The sequence below is a fragment of the Ascaphus truei genome, chromosome 7 (assembly GCF_040206685.1).
Source record: "Ascaphus truei isolate aAscTru1 chromosome 7, aAscTru1.hap1, whole genome shotgun sequence".
In the NCBI taxonomy this organism is placed as follows: Eukaryota; Metazoa; Chordata; class Amphibia; order Anura; family Ascaphidae; genus Ascaphus; species Ascaphus truei.
In genome coordinates, this window is record NC_134489.1 from 40402375 (window position 1) to 40425873 (window position 23499).

A 23499-nucleotide genomic window follows, 5' to 3' on the forward strand; every position below is an offset into this window, starting at 1 on the left:
CTGCAGTTCTGGCTGCACTTTTCCCCTCACCTTTTTATTAGTAGTAGTATTATTAGTATTATTAGTAGTAGTAGTAGTAATAGTAGTAGTAGTATTGTTATTATTAGTAGTAGTAGTAGTATTATGACTATTATTAGTAGGATTATTATTATTATTAGTTTTAGTATTATTATTACTATTATTATTATTATTATTAGTAGTAGTAGTAGTAGTATTAGTAGTAGTAGTATTTGTAGTATTATTATTAGTGTTAGTAGTAGTATTATTACTATAATTAGTGTTATTATTAGTAGTATTATTATTATTAGTAGTAGTAGTAGTATAATTAGTATTATTAGTAGTATTATTATTAGTATTATTATTGTTAGTTGTAGTATTATTATTAGTGTTAGTAGTAGTAGTATTATTATACCTTCCTTTCAAGCACAATGAAAAAGTGAATAAAATGGATCCCACACAATATTACAAATATAGTATACAATTATGAACAATAATATTCAATTTCTGTAAGACTGACTCAGGGATGAATCACAAGCAGAATAATGACAAATGCTATTAATGACCAGCCCTCTCCCAGAGCACAGCAATGCATTCATCTCAAAGCAATGCATAGACCTGAAATAACAGCCAATCACAACGCTGATTCAGCTCGGAGCCCCGCCTATTCCTGTGATTGACAGTTGGATTACAGTTAGCCCCTTGTTAAGATTGACAGCCAAAGTGTACCAGCCAAAGCCCCGCCCCTATGATGATTGACGGCTGCAGTTCTGTGCTAATGTTTCGCAAAGCCCCGTCCCTTCTGATGATTGACATTCCTGAGCGCCCAACTCTGTCAGAAGCCCCCGCCCCCTCGGCAGGCATGCCCGCTCCTGATTGGTGAATGGGTAAAGCCCCGCCCCGTGTGTCCCGCTGAGTGACAGGTCTGGGTGTCATGGAGTCGGTCCGTCCTCAGCGGCTGCAGCCCGGGGTGGGCTCCGGGGGCCCGGGGACCCTGCGCTCTCTCAGGCCGGGGGTGACAGGGAGTTTCCCGGCACAGGCCTCGGCCCCGCCGCCGCCCCCCACGCTGGGGGTCCCCGGAACCGGCGGTGCTGCGGGAGGCGGTGGAGGCCGTGGTGAGGAGCTTCGCCAAACACACGCAGGGGTACGGGAGGGGTAAGTGCCGGGAGCAGAGGGGGGGGGGTTAAGTGCCGGGGGCAGAGAGGGGGGGGTGTTAAGTGCCGGGGGCAGAGAGGGGGGGGGGGTTAAGTGCCGGGGCAGAGAGGGGGGGGGGTTAAGTGCCGGGGCAGAGAGGGGGGGGGGTTAAGTGCCGGGGGCAGAGAGGGGGGGGGTTAAGTGCCGGGGGCAGAGAGGGGGGGGGTTAAGTGCCGGGGGCAGAGAGGGGGGGGGGTTAAGTGCCGGGGGCAGAGAGGGGGGGGGGGTTAAGTGCGGGGCAGAGAGGGGGGGGGGTTAAGTGCCGGGGCAGAGAGGGGGGGGGGGTTAAGTGCCGGGGGCAGAGAGGGGGGGGGGGTTAAGTGCCGGGGGCAGAGAGGGGGGGGGGTTAAGTGCCGGGGCAGAGAGGGGGGGGGTTAGTGCCGGGGCAGAGAGGGGGGGGGGTTAAGTGCCGGGGGCAGAGAGGGGGGGGGGGGTTAAGTGCCGGGGGCAGAGAGGGGGGGGGTTAAGTGCCGGGGCAGAGAGGGGGGGGGGTAAGTGCCGGGGGCAGAGAGGGGGGGGGGGTTAAGTGCCGGGGGCAGAGAGGGGGGGGGGGTTAAGTGCCGGGGCAGAGAGGGGGGGGGGTTAAGTGCCGGGGCAGAGAGGAGGGGGGGGGGGTTAAGTGCCGGGGGCAGAGAGGGGGGGGGGGGTTAAGTGCCGGGGGCAGAGAGGGGGGGGGGGTTAAGTGCCGGGGGCAGAGAGGGGGGGGGGGGTTAAGTGCCGGGGGCAGAGAGGGGGGGGGGGTTAAGTGCCGGGGGCAGAGAGGGGGGGGTTAAGTGCCGGGGGCAGAGAGGGGGGGGTGAAGTGCCGGGGGCAGAGAGGGGGGGGGTTAAGTGCCGGGGCAGAGAGGGGGGGGGTTAAGTGCCGGGGCAGAGAGGGGGGGGGGGTTAAGTGCCGGGGGCAGAGAGGGGGGGGGGGTTAAGTGCCGGGGGCAGAGAGGGGGGGGTTAAGTGCCGGGGGCAGAGAGGGGGGGGGGGGGTTAAGTGCCGGGGGCAGAGAGGGGGGGGGGGGGTTAAGTGCCGGGGCAGAGAGGGGGGGGGGGTTAAGTGCCGGGGGCAGAGAGGGGGGGGGGTTAAGTGCCGGGGGCAGAGAGGGGGAGGGGTTAAGTGCCGGGGGCAGAGAGGGGGAGGGGTTAAGTGCCGGGGGCAGAGAGGGGGGGGGGTTAAGTGCCGGGGGCAGAGAGGGGGGGGGGGGTTAAGTGCCGGGGGCAGAGAGGGGGGGGGTTAAGTGCCGGGGGCAGAGAGGGGGGGGGTTAAGTGCCGGGGGCAGAGAGGGGGGGGGGGGTTAAGTGCCGGGGCAGAGAGGGGGGGGGGGGTTAAGTGCCGGGGGCAGAGAGGGGGGGGGGGGGTTAAGTGCCGGGGGCAGAGAGGGGGGGGGGTTAAGTGCCGGGGGCAGAGAGGGGGGGGTTAAGTGCCGGGGGCAGAGAGGGGGGGGGGTTAAGTGCCGGGGCAGAGAGGGGGGGGGTTAAGTGCCGGGGGCAGAGAGGGGGGGGGTTAAGTGCCGGGGCAGAGAGGGGGGGGGGGTTAAGTGCCGGGGGCAGAGAGGGGGGGGGGGTTAAGTGCCGGGGCAGAGAGGGGGGGGGGGGTTAAGTGCCGGGGGCAGAGAGGGGGGGGGGGTTAAGTGCCGGGGGCAGAGAGGGGGGGGGGGGTTAAGTGCCGGGGGCAGAGAGGGGGGGGGGGGGGTTAAGTGCCGGGGGCAGAGAGGGGGGGGGGGGTTAAGTGCGGGGGCAGAGAGGGGGGGGGGGTAAGTGCCGGGGGCAGAGAGGGGGAGGGTTAAGTGCCGGGGGCAGAGAGGGGAGGGGTTAAGTGCCGGGGGCAGAGAGGGGGGGGGGTTAAGTGCCGGGGGCAGAGAGGGGGGGGGGGGTTAAGTGCCGGGGGCAGAGAGGGGGGGGGGGTTAAGTGCCGGGGGCAGAGAGGGGGGGGGGGTTAAGTGCCGGGGGCAGAGAGGGGGGGGGGGTTAAGTGCCGGGGGCAGAGAGGGGGGGGGGGGTTAAGTGCCGGGGGCAGAGAGGGGGGGGGGGGTTAAGTGCCGGGGCAGAGAGGGGGGGGGGGTTAAGTGCCGGGGGCAGAGAGGGGGGGGGGGTTAAGTGCCGGGGCAGAGAGGGGGGGGGGTTAAGTGCGGGGGCAGAGAGGGGGAGGGGTTTAAGTGCCGGGGGCAGAGAGGGGGAGGGGTTAAGTGCCGGGGGCAGAGAGGGGGGGGGGGTTAAGTGCCGGGGGCAGAGAGGGGGGGGGGTTAAGTGCCGGGGGCAGAGAGGGGGGGGGGTTAAGTGCCGGGGGCAGAGAGGGGGGGGGTTAAGTTGCGGGGCAGAGAGGGGGGAGGGGTTAAGTGCCGGGGGGCAGAGAGGGGGAGGGGTTAAGTGCCGGGGGCAGAGAGGGGGGGGGTTAAGTGCCGGGGCAGAGAGGGGGGGGTTAAGAGCCGGGGGCAGAGAGGGGGGGGGGTTAAGTGCCGGGGGCAGAGGGGGGGGGGTTAAGTGCCGGGGGCAGAGAGGGGGGGGGTTAAGTGCCGGGGGCAGAGAGGGGGGGGGGGTTAAGTGCCGGGGCAGAGAGGGGGGGGGGTTAAGTGCCGGGGGCAGAGAGGGGGGGGGGGGTTAAGTGCCGGGGCAGAGAGGGGGGGGGGTTAAGTGCCGGGGGCAGAGAGGGGGGGGGGGGTTAAGTGCCGGGGGCAGAGAGGGGGGGGGGGGTTAAGTGCCGGGGGCAGAGAGGGGGGGGGGGGTTAAGTGCCGGGGCAGAGAGGGGGGGGGGTTAAGTGCCGGGGGCAGAGAGGGGGGGGGGGGGTTAAGTGCCGGGGGCAGAGAGGGGGGGGTTAAGTGCCGGGGGGGTTAAGTGTCGGGGGCAGAGAGGGGGGGTTAAGTGCCGGGGGGGTTAAGTGTCGGGGCAGAGGGGGGGGGGTTTAAGTGCCGGGGGCAGAGAGGGGGGTTTAAGTGCCGAGGGGGGGTTTAAGTGCCGAGGGGGGGGTTTAAGTGCCGAGGGGGGGGGGTTTAAGTGCCGGGGGCAGAGAGGGGGGGGGTTAAGTGCCGGGAGCAGAGAGGGGGGGGTTTAAGTGCGGGGGGGTTTAAGTGTCGGGGGCAGAGGGGGGGTTAAGTGTCGGGGGCAGAGGGGGGTTAAGTGTCGGGGCAGAGGGGGGGGTTAAGTGTCGGGGGCAGAGGGGGGGTTTAAGTGTCGGGGGCAAAGGGGGGGTTAAGTGCCGGGGGCAGAGAGGGGGGGTTAAGTGCCGGGGCAGAGAGAGGGGGGGTTAAGTGCCGGGGCAGAGAGGAGGGGGGGTTAAGTGCCGGGTCAGAGAGGGGGGGTTTACGTGCCGGGGGCAGAGGGGGGGGGGTTAAGTGCCGGGGGCAGAGGGGGGGGTTAAGTGCTGCGGGCAGAGGAGAGGGGGGGGTTAAGTGCCTGGGGCAGAGGGAGGGGGGTTAAGTGTCGGGGGGGTTAAGTGTCGGGGGCAGAGGGAGGGGGGGTTTAAGTGCCGGGGGCAGAGAGGGGGGGTTTAAGTGCCGAGGGGGGGGGTTTAAGTGCCGAGGGGGGGGGGGTTTAAGTGCGGAGGGGGGGGGGGTTTAAGTGCGGGGGCAGAGAGGGGGGGGTTTAAGTGCCGGGGGAGGGTTTAAGTGTCGGGGGCAGAGGGGGGGTTAAGTGTCGGGGGCAGAGGGGGGTTAAGTGTCGGGGGCAGAGGGGGGTTAAGTGCCGGGGCAGAGAGAGGGGGGGTTAAGTGCCGGGGTCAGAGAGGGGGGGTTTAAGTGCCGGGGGCAGAGATGGGGGGGGTTTAAGTGCCGGGGCAGAGAGAGGGGAGGTTAAGTGCCGGGGGCAGAGAGAGGGGAGTTAAGTGCCGGGGCAGAGAGATGGGGGGTTTAAGTGCCGGGGGCAGAGAGATGGGGGGTTTAAGTGCCGGGGGCAGAGAGATGGGGGGTTTAAGTGCCGGGGGCAGAGAGATGGGGGGTTTAAGTGCCGGGGGCAGAGAGATGGGGGGTTTAAGTGCCGGGGGCAGAGAGATGGGGGGTTTAAGTGCCGGGGGCAGAGAGATGGGGGGTTTAAGTGCCGGGGGCAGAGAGATGGGGGGGTTTAAGTGCCGGGGGCAGAGAGATGGGGGGGTTTAAGTGCCGGGGGCAGAGAGATGGGGGGGTTTAAGTGCCGGGGCAGAGAGATGGGGGGTTTAAGTGCCGGGGGCAGAGAGATGGGGGGTTTAAGTGCCGGGGGCAGAGAGATGGGGGGTTTAAGTGCCGGGGGCAGAGAGATGGGGGTTTAAGTGCCGGGTGCAGAGAGATGGGGGGTTTAAGTGCCGGGGGCAGAGAGATGGGGGGTTTAAGTGCCGGGGGCAGAGAGATGGGGGGTTTAAGTGCCGGGGGCAGAGAGATGGGGGTTTAAGTGCCGGGGGCAGAGAGATGGGGGGTTTAAGTGCCGGGGGCAGAGAGATGGGGGGTTTAAGTGCCGGGGGCAGAGAGATGGGGGGTTTAAGTGCCGGGGGCAGAGAGATGGGGGTTTAAGTGCCGGGGGCAGAGAGATGGGGGGTTTAAGTGCCGGGGGCAGAGAGATGGGGGGTTTAAGTGCCGGGGGCAGAGAGATGGGGGGTTTAAGTGCCGGGGGCAGAGAGATGGGGGGTTTAAGTGCCGGGGGCAGAGAGATGGGGGTTTAAGTGCCGGGGGCAGAGAGATGGGGGGTTTAAGTGCCGGGGGCAGAGAGATGGGGGGGTTTAAGTGCCGGGGGCAGAGAGATGGGGGGTTTAAGTGCCGGGGGCAGAGAGATGGGGGGTTTAAGTGCCGGGGGCAGAGAGATGGGGGGTTTAAGTGCCGGGGGCAGAGAGAGGGGGGGTTTAAGTGCCGGGGGCAGAGAGAGGGGGGGTTTAAGTGCCGGGGGCAGAGAGAGGGGGGGTTTAAGTGCCGGGGGCAGAGAGAGGGGGGTTTAAGTGCCGGGGGCAGAGAGAGGGGGGTTTAAGTGCCGGGGGCAGAGAGAGGGGGGGTTTAAGTGCCGGGGGCAGAGAGAGGGGGGGTTTAAGTGCCGGGGGCAGAGAGAGGGGGGTCAAGTGCCGGGGCAGAGGGGGGGATAAGTGCCGGGGGCACGGGGGGTTAAGTGCCGGGGCAGAGAGAGGGGGGGGTTTAAGTGCCGGGGGCAGAGAGGGGGCTGGGTTAAGTGCCGGGGCAGAGAGGGGGGCTGGGTTAAGTGCCGGGGGCAGAGAGGGGTGGTGGGTTAAGTGCCGGGGGCAGAGAGGGGTGGTGGGTTAAGTGCCGGGGCAGAGAGGGGGGTGGGTTAAGTGCCGGGGCAGAGAGGGGGGTTGGTTAAGTGCCGGGGGCAGAGAAAGGGGGGTTAAGTGCCGGGGCAGAGGGGGGTTAAGTGCCGGGGGCGGGGGGTTAAGTGCGGGGGCAGAGAGGGGGTGGGTGAGTGCCGGGGGCAGAGAGGGGGGGGTTGAGTGCCGGGGGCAGAGAGGGGGGGGTTAAGTGCCGGGGGCAGAGAGGGGGGGGTTAAGTGCCGGGGGCAGAGGGGGGGGGGTTAAGTGCCGGGGGCAGAGAGGGGGGGTTAAGTGCCGGGGGCAGAGAGGGGGGGTTAAGTGCCGGGGGCAGAGAGGGTGGGGTTTGAGTTCCGGGGGCAGAGAGGGGGGTTAAGTGCCGGGGGGTTAAGTGCCGGGGGCAGAGAGGGGGAGTTAAGTGCCGGGGGCAGAGAGGGGGGGTTAAGTGCCGGGGGCAGAGAGGGGGGGTTAAGTGCCAGGGGGAGTGGAGGGGGGTTAAGGGACAGGGGGAGAGTTAAGTGCCGGGGACATGGGGGGGGGGGTGTAAGTTCCGGGGGCAGGCACGGCAGTGCCAGGGGCATTGCCAGTCCTTGTTATGGAACGAGTGGGCAGTGACAGTTATTTTTATGGGGGGAGGAGCGGGTAATGCCAGTCATTGTTATATGGGGGGGAGAGTGGGCAGTGCCAGCTATTGTTATGGGGAGGGTGCAGTCATTATGGGGAGGGGGCTGTGGCAGTTATTGTACGGGGAGAGGGCGGTAGGGGGAGTCATTATGGTGATAGGGCAGTGCCAATAATGGTGGAAGGAACAGTGCCAGATATTATTGGGGACACTGCCAGTCATTGAAGGGATGCAGGGCCTATTGATAAGGAGAAGTGTGTGTGCTAGTCAATGGGAGCACAGTGGTAATCATTTTGGGGAGGCCTGTGCCAAATAAGGGGGCAGTTATTGGGAGGGGTTAAAGCCCTGTCAAAGGAGAATGCCATTCAGTGGGATGCACTGTAGGGGAAACCTGTACCAGTCAATGTGAGGTAGTGCCCAACAGCTGTTGGACCAATCTAGAAATTATTCTGGTTGCTGTAGAGATGCCAACGGAAACCACTGAGAACCAAAGAGGACCCGCGACTTGGTTGCGTTACTGTATATTCATGTTTAGGCTACTACATTAGGCAAAAATATAGAATTACAACAACAGCCCAGCGTTAGAAAACACTGACATTATTCCTGTGCAGTTTATCGCTCTTGGCCCAAAGACCAACCAGTTTGCAATCACGGCAGGATGCCTAATTCTAAACAGAGCTATACATGGGTGTGTTATGTAAATGTACGGTGCAGCTTCTAATCAAGGGAAGCCACAGCTCATACTGTATGTTCCTGTCATCTGCGTAACCGCCATGTGAGATCAGTTTCTCTAAACATTGGAAGAACGCCTTCTGACTGACTGCATTGTTTTGATCTTACAAAAATAACAACTCTCCCCCCCAGAATTCCTGGCCTTCGGGAAAACTGATGGTATCTTGCTTTGGTTTGGCTGCAATCAGTCTGTTGTAAGCAGGGCAGCATCAGTGATCATTTCTGCTGCTACCTAACTCTACAGATCGAACGTTGATCCCTTTGAATGCAAAGGGGTAGGCCCCTCTGGCAGCGAAAGGGTCCTCTACCTTACATCCTAGGTAACAAACTAGGTACACAAAAAAGTTATGGCGAGTAAAAAAAGAAAAGGGGGACACAACCCTCCACTATACACCAATAATAAAGAATGCTTATGAACACATTCACATGTCTCTGACAGGTCCTCAAAGCTGCCTTACTACATAATCATATCACCACATACAGTGCTAACAATGCAGCCAGGGATTCTGGGTAATGACCTGCAAATGAGCACTGCTAGTGCATCACTTTTTGCCCAGACCAGCTTCACCATGCAAAGGCCAGTAACCATCCTCACACTGAGGAGACCCAACAGGTGGAAACAGCTGTCTGTGGGTGAGTTTGCTGGCTCTGCACTTCTTTAACCTGGGCTGTAAAAAGCTGTGTAATGCAGCAGGCATGACATTAAGTGGATAAGCAATACGTGACCACACAACGAGTGCTCATTTGCATGCCATTACCCAGAATCCCTGGCTGCAGTGGAAGCATTGTATGCTGGGAGATAATGGGGCAGGATTGGGGCCCTGTCTCGCACGTGAATGTGCTCACACGTGGGGTTTATCACATGCTAGATAAGCAGAAGTTGCACTGCAGAACCATGTCCTGGCCATTCCTCTGTCTCCACGACCCTGGCGCTCCGACTCCATTCTGCATAGGAGAGAAACCGTTGAATAAAACCTCCCTTTCCTCTCCTAGTGAATGTGGTAGAGGCCCTCCAGGAGTTCTGGCAGATGAAGCAGACCCGCGGAGCGGATCTGAAAAACGGGGCACTTGTGGTGTACGAGATGGTTCCTTCAAACAGCCCACCCTATGTTTGCTACGTCACCCTGCCGGGGGGCAGCTGTTTTGGAAGTTTTCAGGTAATGTGTGACCCATTAACCCTGATGTACAAAATAAAAAACAGACTATACAGCCTCAATTGTACTTCTGTGTGTATATATGTACACTTTGGGAAGTATACATCCTTAAATATGATGGCAAATGTATCATATATCTCTATTTTATCCCAAAGTCAGCAAGTAGGCAGGTTTTTGTGATAGATTGGTGGTCCCCATTCCTTTTGAGGTCTTCCCCAGTTGTGCGGTGTACGACACCTGGCTAAAAATTACACTAAGACGACGGAATATCTGAGCTGTTCCTGAACAAGACGGGAATAGTTGTCCATCTCCGTACGCTGCAGCCTCTCTCACGCTTGCACTGCAAATCTCTTTGGAAGATGACCCGTTGTATTTGAGACTATAGGAGGGCAGTTTTCATTACAATTGCTTTATTCATGGGGATAATATTGCATACCCTATTATATGATCTGGGGTTTTGACTGTTCAGCTGCCTTTTTAATTACCATGTATCTCTGGATCACTGCAATGGAAAGTCTTTCTCTAATGACTACAGGATGTCAGAACTGCTCTCCAGCTCAGCTTGACAACCAGCTGAAGAGATCTGGATAGTATAAAACCTCACCGGCCACAGGATTTCCCCAATTTATTTCATTTTAATTTTTTTTCTTCCTCTTTCCAGTTTTGTCCGACCAAAGCAGAAGCCAGAAGAAGCGCCGCTAAGATTGCACTAATGAACTCTGTGTTTAACGAGCATCCTTCCCGCAGGATCACGGACGAGTTTATTGAGAAGAGCGTTTCCGAAGCCCTGGCGACTTACAATGTAAGGGGCTCTCGTGTGTTTTGGACGCTGGGTTTGATGAGTCGCCGGTGTGAGTGCGGGAACTGGAACTGTGCCGCTCACATCTGGAAGTCCTTTGTGTTAGGAGTCTGCAGTCCTTGCAACACTACACAAAGGCTTGATATGTATTAGTAAGTCAACATCGTGCAAGTTTATAGCACATGTTGTACTTTGTAAACAGAGCTACAGGAAATGTAAGGCTTCCAGCACCAACAGCTCCTAATAAGGCGGCTTCAACCAATTTGTATTATTCAGAGATAAACATTTTAACTTATTCGGGTTTTGCATGTCTTGTAAACCAAACTAGGGTAGCCACATGCTGTTTCAGAGGTATATCACATCCTACTCTTAACCCTTTCACTGCCGGACAGGCCCACAACGCAATGAAACAAGCACATGGTAATCGCAACCTAAATGTAAGTGCTGCATGCTGTCTGCACCTAATCCTAACAACTGCAGGTATGCAGCGAAGGGCTGACATGCACACGTATGTGGTACACGTGTGTGGTGAAACCGGGGCTGTGTGTTTGCTGTCTTTGCATTGTATTTTTACAGGGGGTTGGAGGGGGGGGGGGTGAGAGAATACAGAGCAGCGTGACAGGGACATTAGAGAGGTTTCCTGGAAGTATTTAACATGTGTTACATGGTTTGTATTTATATCAAACAGAAATGCGAGTCTGCGTTCGGAAACAAAAAAACAGCTGGTTTAACTTTAATTTCTCTGGCTTCCCGTGTCAAGAAAAGTTGGCTGGATTTATGGGGGGGAGGGGGAGTTGGCTGTCTAGCACGTCCTCATTTTTCCATGATAGTGACTTGATACGCTACTTTGGGGTGGCCAACTCCAGTCCTCAAGGGCCACCAATGGCTCGGGTTTAAGGATATCCCTGCTTCAGCACAGGTGGCTCAGTCAAAGCCTGAGCCACTGATTGAACCACCTGTGCTGAAGCAGGGACAGATTGAGCCACCAGTGCTGAAGCAGGGATATCCTGGAAACCTGACCTGTTGGTGGCCCTTGAGGACTGAAGTTGGCCGCTCCTGTTCTTCTTTATATGATCTTCTGTGTTTTTGTTTTTTTTTTAAGACCATTAACATGAGACGAGTATTTTTAACCCCGTCACTAACAGATGTGCACGACACCGCAATTAACTGCCAGTCTCCCTGGCACGGATTCCACTTCTCTGTTGTTGGAAACCACTTCATTGTTTTGCACCGTGTCTGGTTTTAGGGGAACAGAGAAGAAGCTGATAATCCCAACACGGGAATCGGAGCCTTCCGCTTCATGCTGGAGTCAAACAAGGGGAAGTCCATGTTAGAATTTCAGGTACTCCACCCCCCCCCCCCCCCATTGTCTGCGGGTGTGTGAGTGTCGCGCAGAGTCTGAGAGGACTGCCGCAGCGTTCACCTTCAACATGCGCAGACCATCTTTGCCATTAAAACTGCTGCTTTGTCCGCTAATATTTCAGCATTCTATGAATGTAAAAGTAGGACATATATAAATGTAAATACCTTCTGCAAACATACAGTGTCTTCCGCAGATCCACTTGGTTCCCTCCATCACAGGTCATACAGTGGTTAAGATGCACATAAGTATTCTGGGATGTGACACAATTGGCGTGTCACGTTTAGAGCTTCCTGTTCTCTTTATTACGTGGTTTCTGCAGAGCTTTTCCCTGATGTGTTACATAGCTTGTACAGCCTGGGATAAGGAAGTGCAGAATCCGTGGACCTGCTCAGAGACAGTTGTGTTTTTGGCATCATCGTTTTGAGATGTGAGGCTAGTACTGGTTGCAAACTTTCATCTGGAGACTCCTAATTGATGGATCACAGCAAAGAACTTCATATTCATATAACTTCGTCACCAGCCAACAGACCATTTTCTGTATGTTGGTTCATTGTGCTGAGAGAACTACAAGCATTAGGACATCATCACACTGAGACCCAAAAGGTCAAAAAGCTGTCTGTGAGTGGGTTTCCTGGCTCTGCACTTCTGTAACCCGAGCTGTGCTGAGAAAGCTGTGTAATGCAGCAGGCAGAAGCTTATAGGGGTGTCCATGTTAAAATAGACATGAAGCAAAAGGTGACACTGTGGTGAAGAAAAAATGTGAACTAGCGCTAAAGTGTAATACACAGTGTGATATTCAAAATCTTGTAATAAAGGTTGGCTGCCCGGTGATACTGCCAGTACTAACAGAATAAACTAAAATAAAGAAAAACCTGGCGCCAAATAGTCAGTGGAATGTCCTGTACTCCTCAGGGGAACCGCACACTTGCTCGACAGACCATGCAAAGAAAAGAACACAAACAAACAAAAATCATAGCGCAACACTGTAGGGTAAGCAGTATTGTACTAATACACATAAACAGTTAAGAATCCTAGCGATAATTAAAACAATTTTTTATTATTAAAAAGAACTATGCCAAGACCGACTATGGCAAATACAAAGAACCGCAGGTCATCCGGAGCACAAAAATTGGAGCCCTACTTACATACAGCAAGATTAAGCTCGCATGGTAGGAACAAGTCCTAAGTAGAGATGATCTCCCTGGCGGGTGATGCCTCTGCTCCACTGCGGCTCAGACACCAGTCAGTCCTTCGATGGTAACCGGAACAGCTCCGGCCGTGGGGGCTGGTGTGCGGGGTCCACAGCTCTGCACCGCGTGTAGACACACGCCTCACTTCCTCCTACGGAACAACAGGAAGTCTCTGCGCGCCCGCGCGCGATAGTGCCCGTTGTCTTAAAGGAACAGCTGGCTAGCTGAAGGGAAAGCTGGGCTCCAATGCCAAATGCCCTCAAACGTCCAAAGTCAGTCAGATAGTGGCTGTGCCACAGCCACTATCTGACTGACATTGGACGTTTGAGGGCATTTGGCATTGGAGCCCAGCTTTCCCTTCAGCTAGCCAGCTGTTCCTTTAAGACAACGGGCACTATCGCGCGCGGGCGCGCAGAGACTTCCTGTTGTTCCGTAGGAGGAAGTGAGGCGTGTGTCTACACGCGGTGCAGAGCTGTGGACCCCGCACACCAGCCCCCACGCCCGGAGCTGTTCCGGTTACCATCGAAGGACTGACTGGTGTCTGAGCCGCAGTGGAGCAGAGGCATCACCCGCCAGGGAGATCATCTCTACTTAGGACTTGTTCCTACCATGCGAGCTTAATCTTGCTGTATGTAAGTAGGGCTCCAATTTTTGTGCTCCGGATGACCTGCGGTTCTTTGTATTTGCCATAGTCGGTCTTGGCATAGTTCTTTTTAATAATAAAAAATTGTTTTAATTATCGCTAGGATTCTTAACTGTTTATGTGTATTAGTACAATACTGCTTACCCTACAGTGTTGCGCTATGATTTTTGTTTGTTTGTGTTCTTTTCTTTGCATGGTCTGTCGAGCAAGTGTGCGGTTCCCCTGAGGAGTACAGGACATTCCACTGACTATTTGGCGCCAGGTTTTTCTTTATAAAAGGTGACACTGTGCTCATTTGCAAGCCATTACCCAGAATCCCTGGCTGCAGTGGAAGCACTGTATGCTAAGAGATAATGGGGAAGGGCAGGGTTGCAGCCCGGTGTGGGAATGTGCTCACACGTGAGATTATTATTTGCTGACACTGTACGGTGGAGGGGTTTTGTGGCTTCTTTACCCACCGTAATATATTTAATGTCTGATTGAAGAATTAGGAGAAATGCTCACAGTGAAATCAGCTTTGTTAGCAAACTAATTGTGAGTGTTCTGTACGTAGCAGCGGCAAAAACATGTCTTTTCCCATTGTTAACACGCACATTCTGCTCCAGGAACTGATGACCGTCTTCCAGCTCCTGCATTGGAACGGCAGCCTGAAGGCCATGAGGGAGAGGCAGTGTTCCCGGCAGGTAGGCTGCGCCTCTAGTGTAACCTGCTGCTCCATCCCCCTCACTGTCATACCCCCAAAACACGTCTTGTCATGAGATTGTGGAATCTGTACTACATATTACAGTCCGCAATATGCAGGAATAAAATAATATTTAAGGTGTCTGAAATCCACACCGCGGCTTGTTTTGCTACCAGAAGCGTATTCTGATTTCTGTCACTATTTGTGATTAAAATTTGAACCTCTCTGCAACTCTCTCTCTTCCCAGGAGGTGTTGGCTCACTACTCTCACCGCGCGTTGGACGATGACATGAGGAACCAAATGGCCATGGATTGGGTGAACCGCGAGCAGGACACTCCGGGGACGCTGACCAGGGAGCTGGCATCCACCGAGCGGCAGCTGGACGAGGCCCGGCTTGCTGGCAAGGAGCTGCGCTATCACAAGGAGAAGAAGGATATCCTGATGTTGGCAGCCGGGCAGCTGGGAAACATGCATTCCTCCAACTGTTAGTCCGGCAGGCATGACACCATTTAGTGTATCGACTCCCTCTTGCGTCCATGCTGTGTCAGTGGTGGGCGACGTCCGAGACAAAACATGTAGACCAGGGGTAGCTAACTCCAGTCCTCAAGGGCCACCAACAGGTCAGGTGTTCGGGATATCCCTGCTTCAGCACAGGTGGCTCAGTCTTCGACTGAGCCACTGATTGAGCCACCTGTGCGGAAGCAGGGATATCCGTAAACCCTTATCTGTTGGTGGCCCTTGAGGACTGGAGTTGGCCAGTCAGTGATTGACCAACTGATTGAGCCACCTGTGCTGAATCAGGGATATCCTGACCTGCTGGTGGCCCTTGAGGACTGAAGTTGCCCATCCCTGACTTAGACTAAATATCCCTTATTCTATTAAGTGCACTAGCGCTGGATTGGCGTCATTTCACTTTATAGAATAAGGGCAGTTGAATTTATGGCGTACATAGCTTTGGAAACCTCACAGGCCTCTTCTCGATCGGTGTGACCGTGCACAGGAAGACCGGCGCCGTTGAGAAAACGCTGTGTACGCTATCATTTACTCTCTAAAAGAACTCTGCTTGGTCCATTCAAAAGTATCGCCCCCTAAAACGCGGCCACTGGGAGACAGAAATGTGGGTCCAACAACACAACATTAATAGAAAGACATTGTTATTGACTTACAGCTATTTGTTTTAATTCAACAATGGTATTTTTCTTTGTTGCTTGGGTAATGGGGGCGGCCTCGTTGATTACTAAGCACCCCGATATAGCGCCTTGACATGCTGGGAGCATCGGAGAATACTGTTCTACAGCCATGACACCTTTGCACATTTCTTTTTATGAGCGACTTATGTACAGCTTTTTTTTTTATACTTCACACTACAATGCTCTTCTCCTTTACCTGGAAGAGCAATACGTTTTTATATATTATATATTTTGATAGCAGTGTTAAACGCATCACTTCTTCGTGCAGGTTTTTGGACCGCTGTGAAATAAGTGACTTTTTTGTTGTTGTTTTTACAATTTAGTTTTTAAAAAAAAAAATGTAGTTTTGTAGAACAATTTATACATTTACAAACTGTACAGTGCTGCTCGGTGAGTTTGTGGTAGTTTGGGAAGGTAAAACTGGAGAGCTGTGCTTTTATATGGCATTTAAAAAAAATGCACGTATTCTACATACAAATTACTCAATTGTGGTAGGCAGGAAAAGATACGCAAATGAAGACTGCGGCGTTGCCCTGCTGATGTCACATGCCCACAATAATTACATTAAAAAGCAGTTTTGTGCATCAGAGAGAGGTGTTATTTTATGATCACAATGAAAATAAGCAGACACGTATTTCAGACATTTCTTTTCCCATTTAGAAATGGCTGTGCGACCTTCACCTTTTAATACTGTTTGCAGACGCACGCACAGGGAACTTTTGGAGTTCTTTCAGATATTCGATGCCACTGTAGCAGACTCTGTGACAATTTTGTCTCCTGGTAGCACTGCTGCAATTGTGGAAAAGCAATATAACCTGCCCCAAACGTGCCTTTATAACAAGGGTGGGCAACTGGAGTCCTCAAGGGCCACCAACAGGTCAGGTTTTCAGGATATCGCCGATTTAGCGTAGGGGGCTCAATCAGTGGCTCAGTCTTCGACTGCACTACCTATGCTGCAGCAGGAATATCCTGAATTAAAACCTGACCTGTTGGTGGCCCTTGAGGAATGGAGTTGGCAACCCCTGCCTTATAAGCACAAGTGAAGGGGCCATTATGTAGTTTACGACAGCAAATCTAGGAAGTGAGGATATGCCATTCGCACGTTCCTACAGAGCAGGTTGACTTTACAGCAAACTGGCTCAGGACATACATTGGGGGGTTAATAATTATATATAATCCCCCGTTTGGCACTATTGCAGTTTAATTAATAACCTCCCATTACTCTAACTACACCGTGAGTGTCTTGGTCCTTTGTAGACCATGAAGCAATTATAGCAATATTACAGTATTCTTCACCACCGTCTCACTTGATGTGAGGGTGGACATTACAGTATATTATTGTACAAGGCACCTTTTTATATGATTTGTACTACCTATATAGGTGACAACATTGGTACTACAGCTGATGTGTTTTGTATCAATTCTAGTTATATTTGTATCATGATATATGCAAATAAAACCAGTTTTTAAACAGGAGAATGCCACTGCTCTTTGGCTCCATGAGAAACGTGAAATATAATTAAGTGCGCAACTAATACAATCTCACAGTGGTAAGACACAAATCGTGACTAAATATAACCAAAAGTCCACATACCCAGTATAGGGAATAATTTTTATATATATATATATATATATATATATATATATATATATATATATATAAACTGTAATAGGTGAATGAAATAGCGTCTGCAGCCGTATCAATAGAGTGGCTCACACCCTCTGCACTAGAGAAACAAAAACAAAAAAAAACAGCGCAAAAACGCACATAGTGAAGTACATAACGATGTATTTTATCAGTAAGAAGGTAAGTAATCTGCGTGTATCAGATAAGTAGGGTAAAAGCATTGACTGTGATAAACAGAGGTTACCAATCAGCAGAAATGTACACGATAGGAGATCATCAGGTCTCGATGGTACCAGGGGTCGTCTCGGCGGTGGCCTCTCATTAGTGGCACTAAGGATCCGTCTCGGAGCTGGCGTCCCTTCTACCAGGATGGTTTCGGTAAGGTAAATTCCCTGAGGAAGTAGCATTGCTGCTACAAAACGCGTAGGATTGTCACTTTTTTATTCTTAGCTTGTGATCCCCTTGTAGCACAGTGTGTTTGTGTATCGACTCTGACGCTCTGCACACGTGACGCACCGCGCGACTAACAGTGACGTCATTGACCGGTTCACTGCATACCAGGTACCTACTTGGGCTTTCTACTAATCTGTGATACACAGACAATCAGTATTCATGGACATTTTGAACTTGTGACCATCACTGGGATGTGATCACTACACCACAAGGAGATACAATCTTCTGACTTTCGGAATTAATTACTGATAAAATACATCTTTATGTACTTCACTATGTGCGTTTTTGCGCTATTTTCTTTTGTTTTTGTTTCTTTGGCTCTATACCTTTGTTAATGACATTGTTATTAATTATGATAGTCTGCCCAGCATCTAAAATCTGCCCAGCCATTTAATAACAAAGTATAACGCAACCCTAAGCCTCAGTATTCCATCAAGCATTACAACACAGACGCACTACAGAATACTAGTTCGCCCCCTGGACCCCCAATATTTTGGCAATCCTTAAAATTCATTACAGATGACAGCCCTTTGCTTGGGGACCTTATATAGTGAAATAGATTTTTGGGGTTACATATTTTGGACATTAAAATAAAAAAAAAATACGCAACTGCTCAGAGATATTTGGAATTGTATTGTATATCTTTATATAGCGCCAAAAGTGTACTCGGCGCTTCACAACGAATACAGTACAGGGAATGATAATACAATAAGTGCAGCACAATCCGACAATAGGAAAGGAAATACCTGCCCCGAAGAGCTTACAATCTATGAGGTATGATGGGAGACTTACAGAGACAGCAGGCGGGGGAATAAGTGCCGTAGATGGCAGTGCCTGGCCTTGCTGGTGGGTAAGTGCAGTAGATGGCAGTGCTAGGCCACAATGGTGGGTATGAGTGGGTGTGGGACAGTAGCCATGAGTGCAGGATGCTGGGATGATTGATTTGTGGGGTGAGATTTAAGGTCAGTCAGTTAAAATGAGAAGGTTAACACCATTTACAGGGGAAGCGATGGCAGGGAGGTGTGGGTGAGAATAAACTGCTTTAATGTGACTGGGCACTGGCATAGAAGAACGACACTTTATATCTCGGTGTCTCATGCACCACAATTAGAGTATTAGCTGTACAGGAAAGCAACTCACTGCCTACAAAATGGTATATACAGCGCTTGGTACACTGTTAGCGCTTTATAACATACAATATATTATTTCCCCTTGGGTGTCCTAATATCTTATTACTGGCACTTCTGAAACTCATTGTTGCTCCAGCACAGAAGATCTAAAGGAGTTGTCGGTATGAACTGCTTGCAGGTTGTGATGCCTTTCTTTGCAGTAACATGAGACTAGTTCCCAGCCACCACGTGCGCAGCAGCTGCTGCAAGTACTCAGCCAGGCATGCTGCTACTGACCTCTTCAACATGGCGGCTGCCGTGGGACGTGACGTCACGTCCGCCGCGACGTTGGTATCCCCACCCTGAGGTCAACGCGGTGCGCCGGAACCCGCTCGTGTCGCGTCTCTGCTGTGTGTGTTGCGCCGGAAACCGCTCGTGTCGCGTTTCTGCTGTGTGTGTCGCGCCGGAACCCGCTCGTATCGAGCCTCCGCTGTGTGTGTGTAGCTCGTTTTCGGGGAGCGGGCGCAGGAATCATGGCGGACGTATTGGATTTGCACGAGGCCGGAGCCGAGGACTTCGCTATGGATGAGGATGGAGATGGTGAGAGGGGCCGGGGGCTGTATGCATGTATGGACACACCAACAGGACAGGTTTTCAGGATATCCCTGCCTCAGCACAGGTGGCTCAGACTGAGTAGTTAGGGCCATTGTCGGTCTCTCTGTGGCGATTAGAATGTACACTGGATCTAAGGCATACTAGCACAGTTGCAGGTCTCTGGGGTATATTTAGAGCAGTGGCGTGCAAACATTTTTTTTGCAGCACCGCCCCCTGCCTTACCTTCTCCGATGGAATGAAATGCCGCGTTGCCAAGGTCACGCGTCGTGAAGACGGCTGAATCCCGGTAAGTAGAGGTTACAGAGGCCTCGCACGGTCCCCCCGGCATTTAATTTAAATGCCTTGGGGAAGAGCACGGGACCTCTGCAACCGCCCACGCCCCTCCCCCCCCCAAAAAAACTCACGCCCCCCAGTTTGCGCACCGTTGATTTAGGGTCTGCTGTGGCATTAATAGATACTGATAGTGCCTGGGGAGTATTTATGGCCGTTTTAGATTTCTCTGTAGCAAATTAGGTACGAATAAAATGTATTATAGATGCCTTTGGGGCAACGGAGGTCTAAACTGTACGCTAGTGTATTTAGGGCGTGCATTGGTAGATACTGGTGGTGCCCAGGGAATAACTAAGGCAATTGTACATTTATCTGGGGGAAATATGATATATTGTCTAATGCCGGTTATAGTAATGTACCATTCTGTGGCAAAAAAAGGGGAATGACGTATGTCATACTTGGGTAAGTCTGAGAGCCTAAATCCAACTGGGTGTTAATGTGTTGTGCTCACTAGGAATTAATATTGGGTCCTAGATTGCTGGGGTGTGTCTCGGATTTTGTGGGATCAACATGAGGGGTTGGTGTAAAATCTCTGGAGGAGTGGGGCATGTAGGGATCCCCAGGTGTGGGATAGAGAAGCTGGTTAGATGGGGGTTCCATAGAGGAGTGGGGCAGGTAGGTGGGTGTTGGCTGGGATAGAGGGAAGGTAGAGTTTCATGGAGACTATCTGAACGTGATTAACTTTTGCTTCTGCTCTAATCTCCTGTAACACGGATCCCCTCTCTTTACAGAAAGTATCCACAAACTGAAGGAGAAAGCCAAGAAGAGAAAAGGAAGAGGGTTCGGTGCCGGTGAGTCCACTGACTATTTCCCTGCCAGTAACTAGCATCTTTTGGTTATTCGTTGGCTGTGGGGTACAGTATATATACAGTGACTGGTTAAAATCTTTGCTTGGGAACATTTCTCTCCTGGAGTCTGCACAGTCTAAATACTGAGCAGCAGTTTATCTCCGGGTCACGCCCGTGAGGTGCCTCTGCACTAAATGCAGCGCTCTCTGCGGGTTTGCTGACAGATTTGTTTGTATCACATCAGTATTTATTTGTGATTGATTATTGTGAGTTATTGTTGTGTAAGGTACGATCAGTATTCGCTATATAGCGCACGTGAGTGATTTTATAAGTGCTCTGTTTCTTTCCATTGAGCAGAAGAAGGCTCCAGAGCGAGAATTCGGGAGGATTACGACAGCGTAGAACAGGATGGGGATGAACCGGGACCCCAAAGATGTGAGTACCACGTTCATTTCTCAGCCCAATGCCTGCTTTTGCCCCCGTCAGCACCGCCCTGGCAACTTCTCCTTGCAATTGACGGCATGATCATCGTTTTATCCCAGCACCATGGGCTATTTGCCAATTTGATATAGACGTTGGGAAGTTACACATGCCCTGGGATTATGAGTCTGCATAATACAAACGCTCAACAGATGTGGCTGCTCTGTGAGGTCTGTTATTGTACAGAAAAAAAATATTATATATTTTTAGATTTTCACGCTGCATTTGAATTAGACTGGCTCCGTCACACAACTGAAACGTGGTTTTGAATCCGGTCTTCCACTTCAGAGGCCAGTTCATTAACCACGCGGCTATGCCTTGTATATGATTTCTGCTTAGATCTAGATACTTTTATACAGTTATATACATCCTCTGATTGCTGTATAGATCTGACCTTCAGTTGTGAGAAGATTATGTATTGAGGGGTGGCCTTGATCAGCTGATGGGACACTGCTCTGCGTTATTCCCATGAGCCTTGAGGTGCAGACACTAGTTGTGTGGCTCAGCAGTGGCTCAGTAGGTGGTGGCTGTGTTTGCTGGAGGTGTGTAACACGGCTGTCTTGTCCTTAGCGGTGGAAGGCTGGATCCTGTTTATTACCGGAGTCCACGAGGAATCCACGGAGGAGGACATCCACGATAAGTTTGCAGAGTTTGGCGAGATAAAGAACGTACACCTGAATCTGGACAGAAGGACGGGCTTCTTAAAGGTGAGAACTTCATAACCAACAATCCCTGACACTGTGTGGGGTCTCAGTACGTAGCGCTAGAGATAAAACCCCATTTGCAGTGTGTTGTAGGCCTGCTTGGCATCAGAAGGATTATGGCCACAATTCCTTTTGGGGACACCAGCTCAGCAGGGGGTATCTGGGGGTATTCGTCACGATTTTCTTCACGGGACACTTACCGGAGAAGCTGACGCTCGTACTTTGTGGCGGTTTAAATCCCTGCATCACCCGTGCTAAAGGAAGCCGTGGCGGATGGCATCGCAGCTTCTTATTGGTCCATGTGATGTGGGAGGTTTAAACCTCCATTTTGTTTCCCTTAAGAGGGGAGAATACCAGGGGTATCTTGGGACCAGCAGCTGACGAATGCAATTCGGCTCTGGAGATTTGGTTGCCTACACAAGAAAGGACAAAACGGTGGTGGAAGGGACAGAAAAAACAGGATGGGGGAACGAGCGGCTCCTTTATGATCCCTGAAAATCCCTTGGCCGTGTATTTAGTCGCTGTAATTACCCTTCTACTCCCCTCAGGGATACACACTGGTGGAATACGAAACCTACAAGGAGGCTCTGGCTGCCATGGAAGGGTTAAATGGTCAGGACCTCATGGGTCAGCCGGTCAGTGTGGACTGGGCCTTCGTCCGGGGCCCTCCCAAGAGCAAGAGAAGGTGAGAATGTGTTACCCACTGGCAAGGTTTTCTGCCTCGTAATATATGCTTCTATGCAGGTGTGTGCAGTGATCTTATGGCGGGGGCTCTGTATCCTAAACGTGAAGCCCCCTGAGCATGTCCTGTTCTTTAAAAATAAATGAAATAGTTACAAATCAGGGTTTTTTCCATCTCTATCGTCTGCGGTTACCATGGGAACCTTTGGACTGCACTTACCTCTGGGTGAGACCTCCATTTTAACCTCCCGGACACTTACCTTTAAAAAAAAAATATATCTGCTCAACGAAATATTAGATTTTTTTAAGTAAACCCAGCGTTAGGGCAAGAAGGGGTCTCTTGTAACGGGTACAAATTAAAGCCGCAGTCTGTGCTGGTCGCCCACGTGTGTGTGACTGGGGCAATACTGCGGAGAAGTGAATCTTCATCATTACGTCTGGCACACTCCTCATCAGTCTATGTATACCAGGGTTTCACAGTCTGAGCTGCCCGTTACATTACAATGTTTGCTTTAATTCCGTTTCTGGTTCCTTTAATCGGAATCCAATATGGCCGCTGCTGTCGGCCAACCGACTTCCTATTGGTCGGAAGAGCCCCCCTAGATTTGGTGGCCATATTGTTTCCCCCAGAGGGAGCACCTGTAGTTATCTCTGGGATCGGGTGGTGCTGAAAATAGTGAAGTTCTGCACCCCTGGTTCCAATTATGTAAATAATAATCATTCCAATGTCGGTTTGCGGGATTAAATCTGTTGCAAAGTGTTTAGAATCATGTTCTTGTTATGTAGTAATACATTTAAAAAAAAAAAAGTTAAATGTGGTTTCTGTAGTACAGGGGTGCTCAACTCCAGCCCCCCCCCCCAACAGGTCAGGTTTTCAGGATATCCCTGCTTCAGCACAGGTGGCTCAATCAGTGTATCAGTCGTTGACTGGCCCACTCCAGGCCTCAAGGACCACCAACAGATCAGGGTTTACAGATATCCCTGCTTCAGCACAGGTGGCTCACTGTGGCTCTTGAGGACTGGAGTTGGCCTCCCCTGGTGTAGGCAAACCTCTTATCGCTGAACCACCGCAAATACATAGTAACATGTTGGCCAGAGAGACGCTGAGCTGCCTGGCAGGGGGAAGTTTGTTTCTATGTTGTGTAAGAGTGACTGTGTCTCAGGGTGGATCCGTACACGGTGCACTGTCTGCCTGTTCACACGAGCTGCTTGTTCGGTTTCCCCTGACACTTTCGCCCCTGTTTTGCAGAAGTGGACGCAGGCGCAGCCGCAGCCCGGACAGGAGACGGCGTTAGCAGTCTGCTCACATCCGTCCTTTTTTTTTTTTTTGTTGCTTGGGATCCAACACTTGCCGCTGGTGCTGCAGGTGTGAACGCTGCAGCAGCTGAGCGTAATGGACGCGCGGTTTTACAGGTCCACTCGCGGCGAATCTCACAAAGTATCTAGAGAGGGGTTTTTATTTTTGGTATAACAGGTGTGATCACTTCTGCTAAATCCATTTCTCCGCCGCGTGGTTGGGGGTTAAGGAAGCGGCTCGTGTAAAAGTGACAAATGTCCATCATATCTGAATAAAGTCTCTTTAATGTTCCGTGTTGGTTTAGTGTCTTTCTCCGCCGCGGCACTCTTATCTTATGTATTTCCATAGAGCTTTACAGGGGAAAACAAAGTTACATCGCAAAGCTCAGCAGGGGCTGAGTTATTAGCAGAAAGAGATGGGTTGTACCTTTTTGTAGATGGAATTCCATTGAAAGATCATTCTCCTGACTGTGACCTCCTACTCCCAGCACATGGAACTGAAGTGGGGCTATATAGAAATCTATATGGACACATTTATGTTTGAAGACCCTGTAGTACAGGAGTGGGCAACTCCAGTCCTCGAGGGGCCACCAACAGGTCAGGTTTAAGAATATCCCTGCTTCAGCACAGGTGGCTGTCAAACCTGGCCTG

At 52.1% G+C, this 23499-nt stretch overlaps 2 protein-coding genes across 2 annotated transcripts; both read left to right on the forward strand.

The window, feature by feature from the left end:
* The first annotated feature begins 900 nt into the window (after positions 1-900).
* Positions 901-16244, forward strand: LIX1L (limb and CNS expressed 1 like). The gene is given in 7 exon segments (XM_075607889.1): positions 901-1077; positions 1079-1152; positions 8737-8900; positions 9559-9699; positions 10943-11038; positions 13498-13575; positions 13822-16244. Coding segments are annotated over 7 exon segments (942 nt in total). The 5' UTR covers positions 901-931; the 3' UTR covers positions 14065-16244.
* Positions 16245-18363: 2119 nt separating this feature from the next.
* RBM8A (RNA binding motif protein 8A) lies at positions 18364-23140 on the forward strand. The gene is made up of 6 exons (XM_075607890.1): positions 18364-18554; positions 19631-19690; positions 20045-20122; positions 20738-20874; positions 21420-21556; positions 22802-23140. Exons 1-6 carry the CDS (start codon positions 18488-18490, stop codon positions 22845-22847), a joined length of 525 nt encoding a protein of 174 aa, XP_075464005.1. The 5' UTR covers positions 18364-18487; the 3' UTR covers positions 22848-23140.
* The last annotated feature ends 359 nt before the right edge of the window (positions 23141-23499 follow it).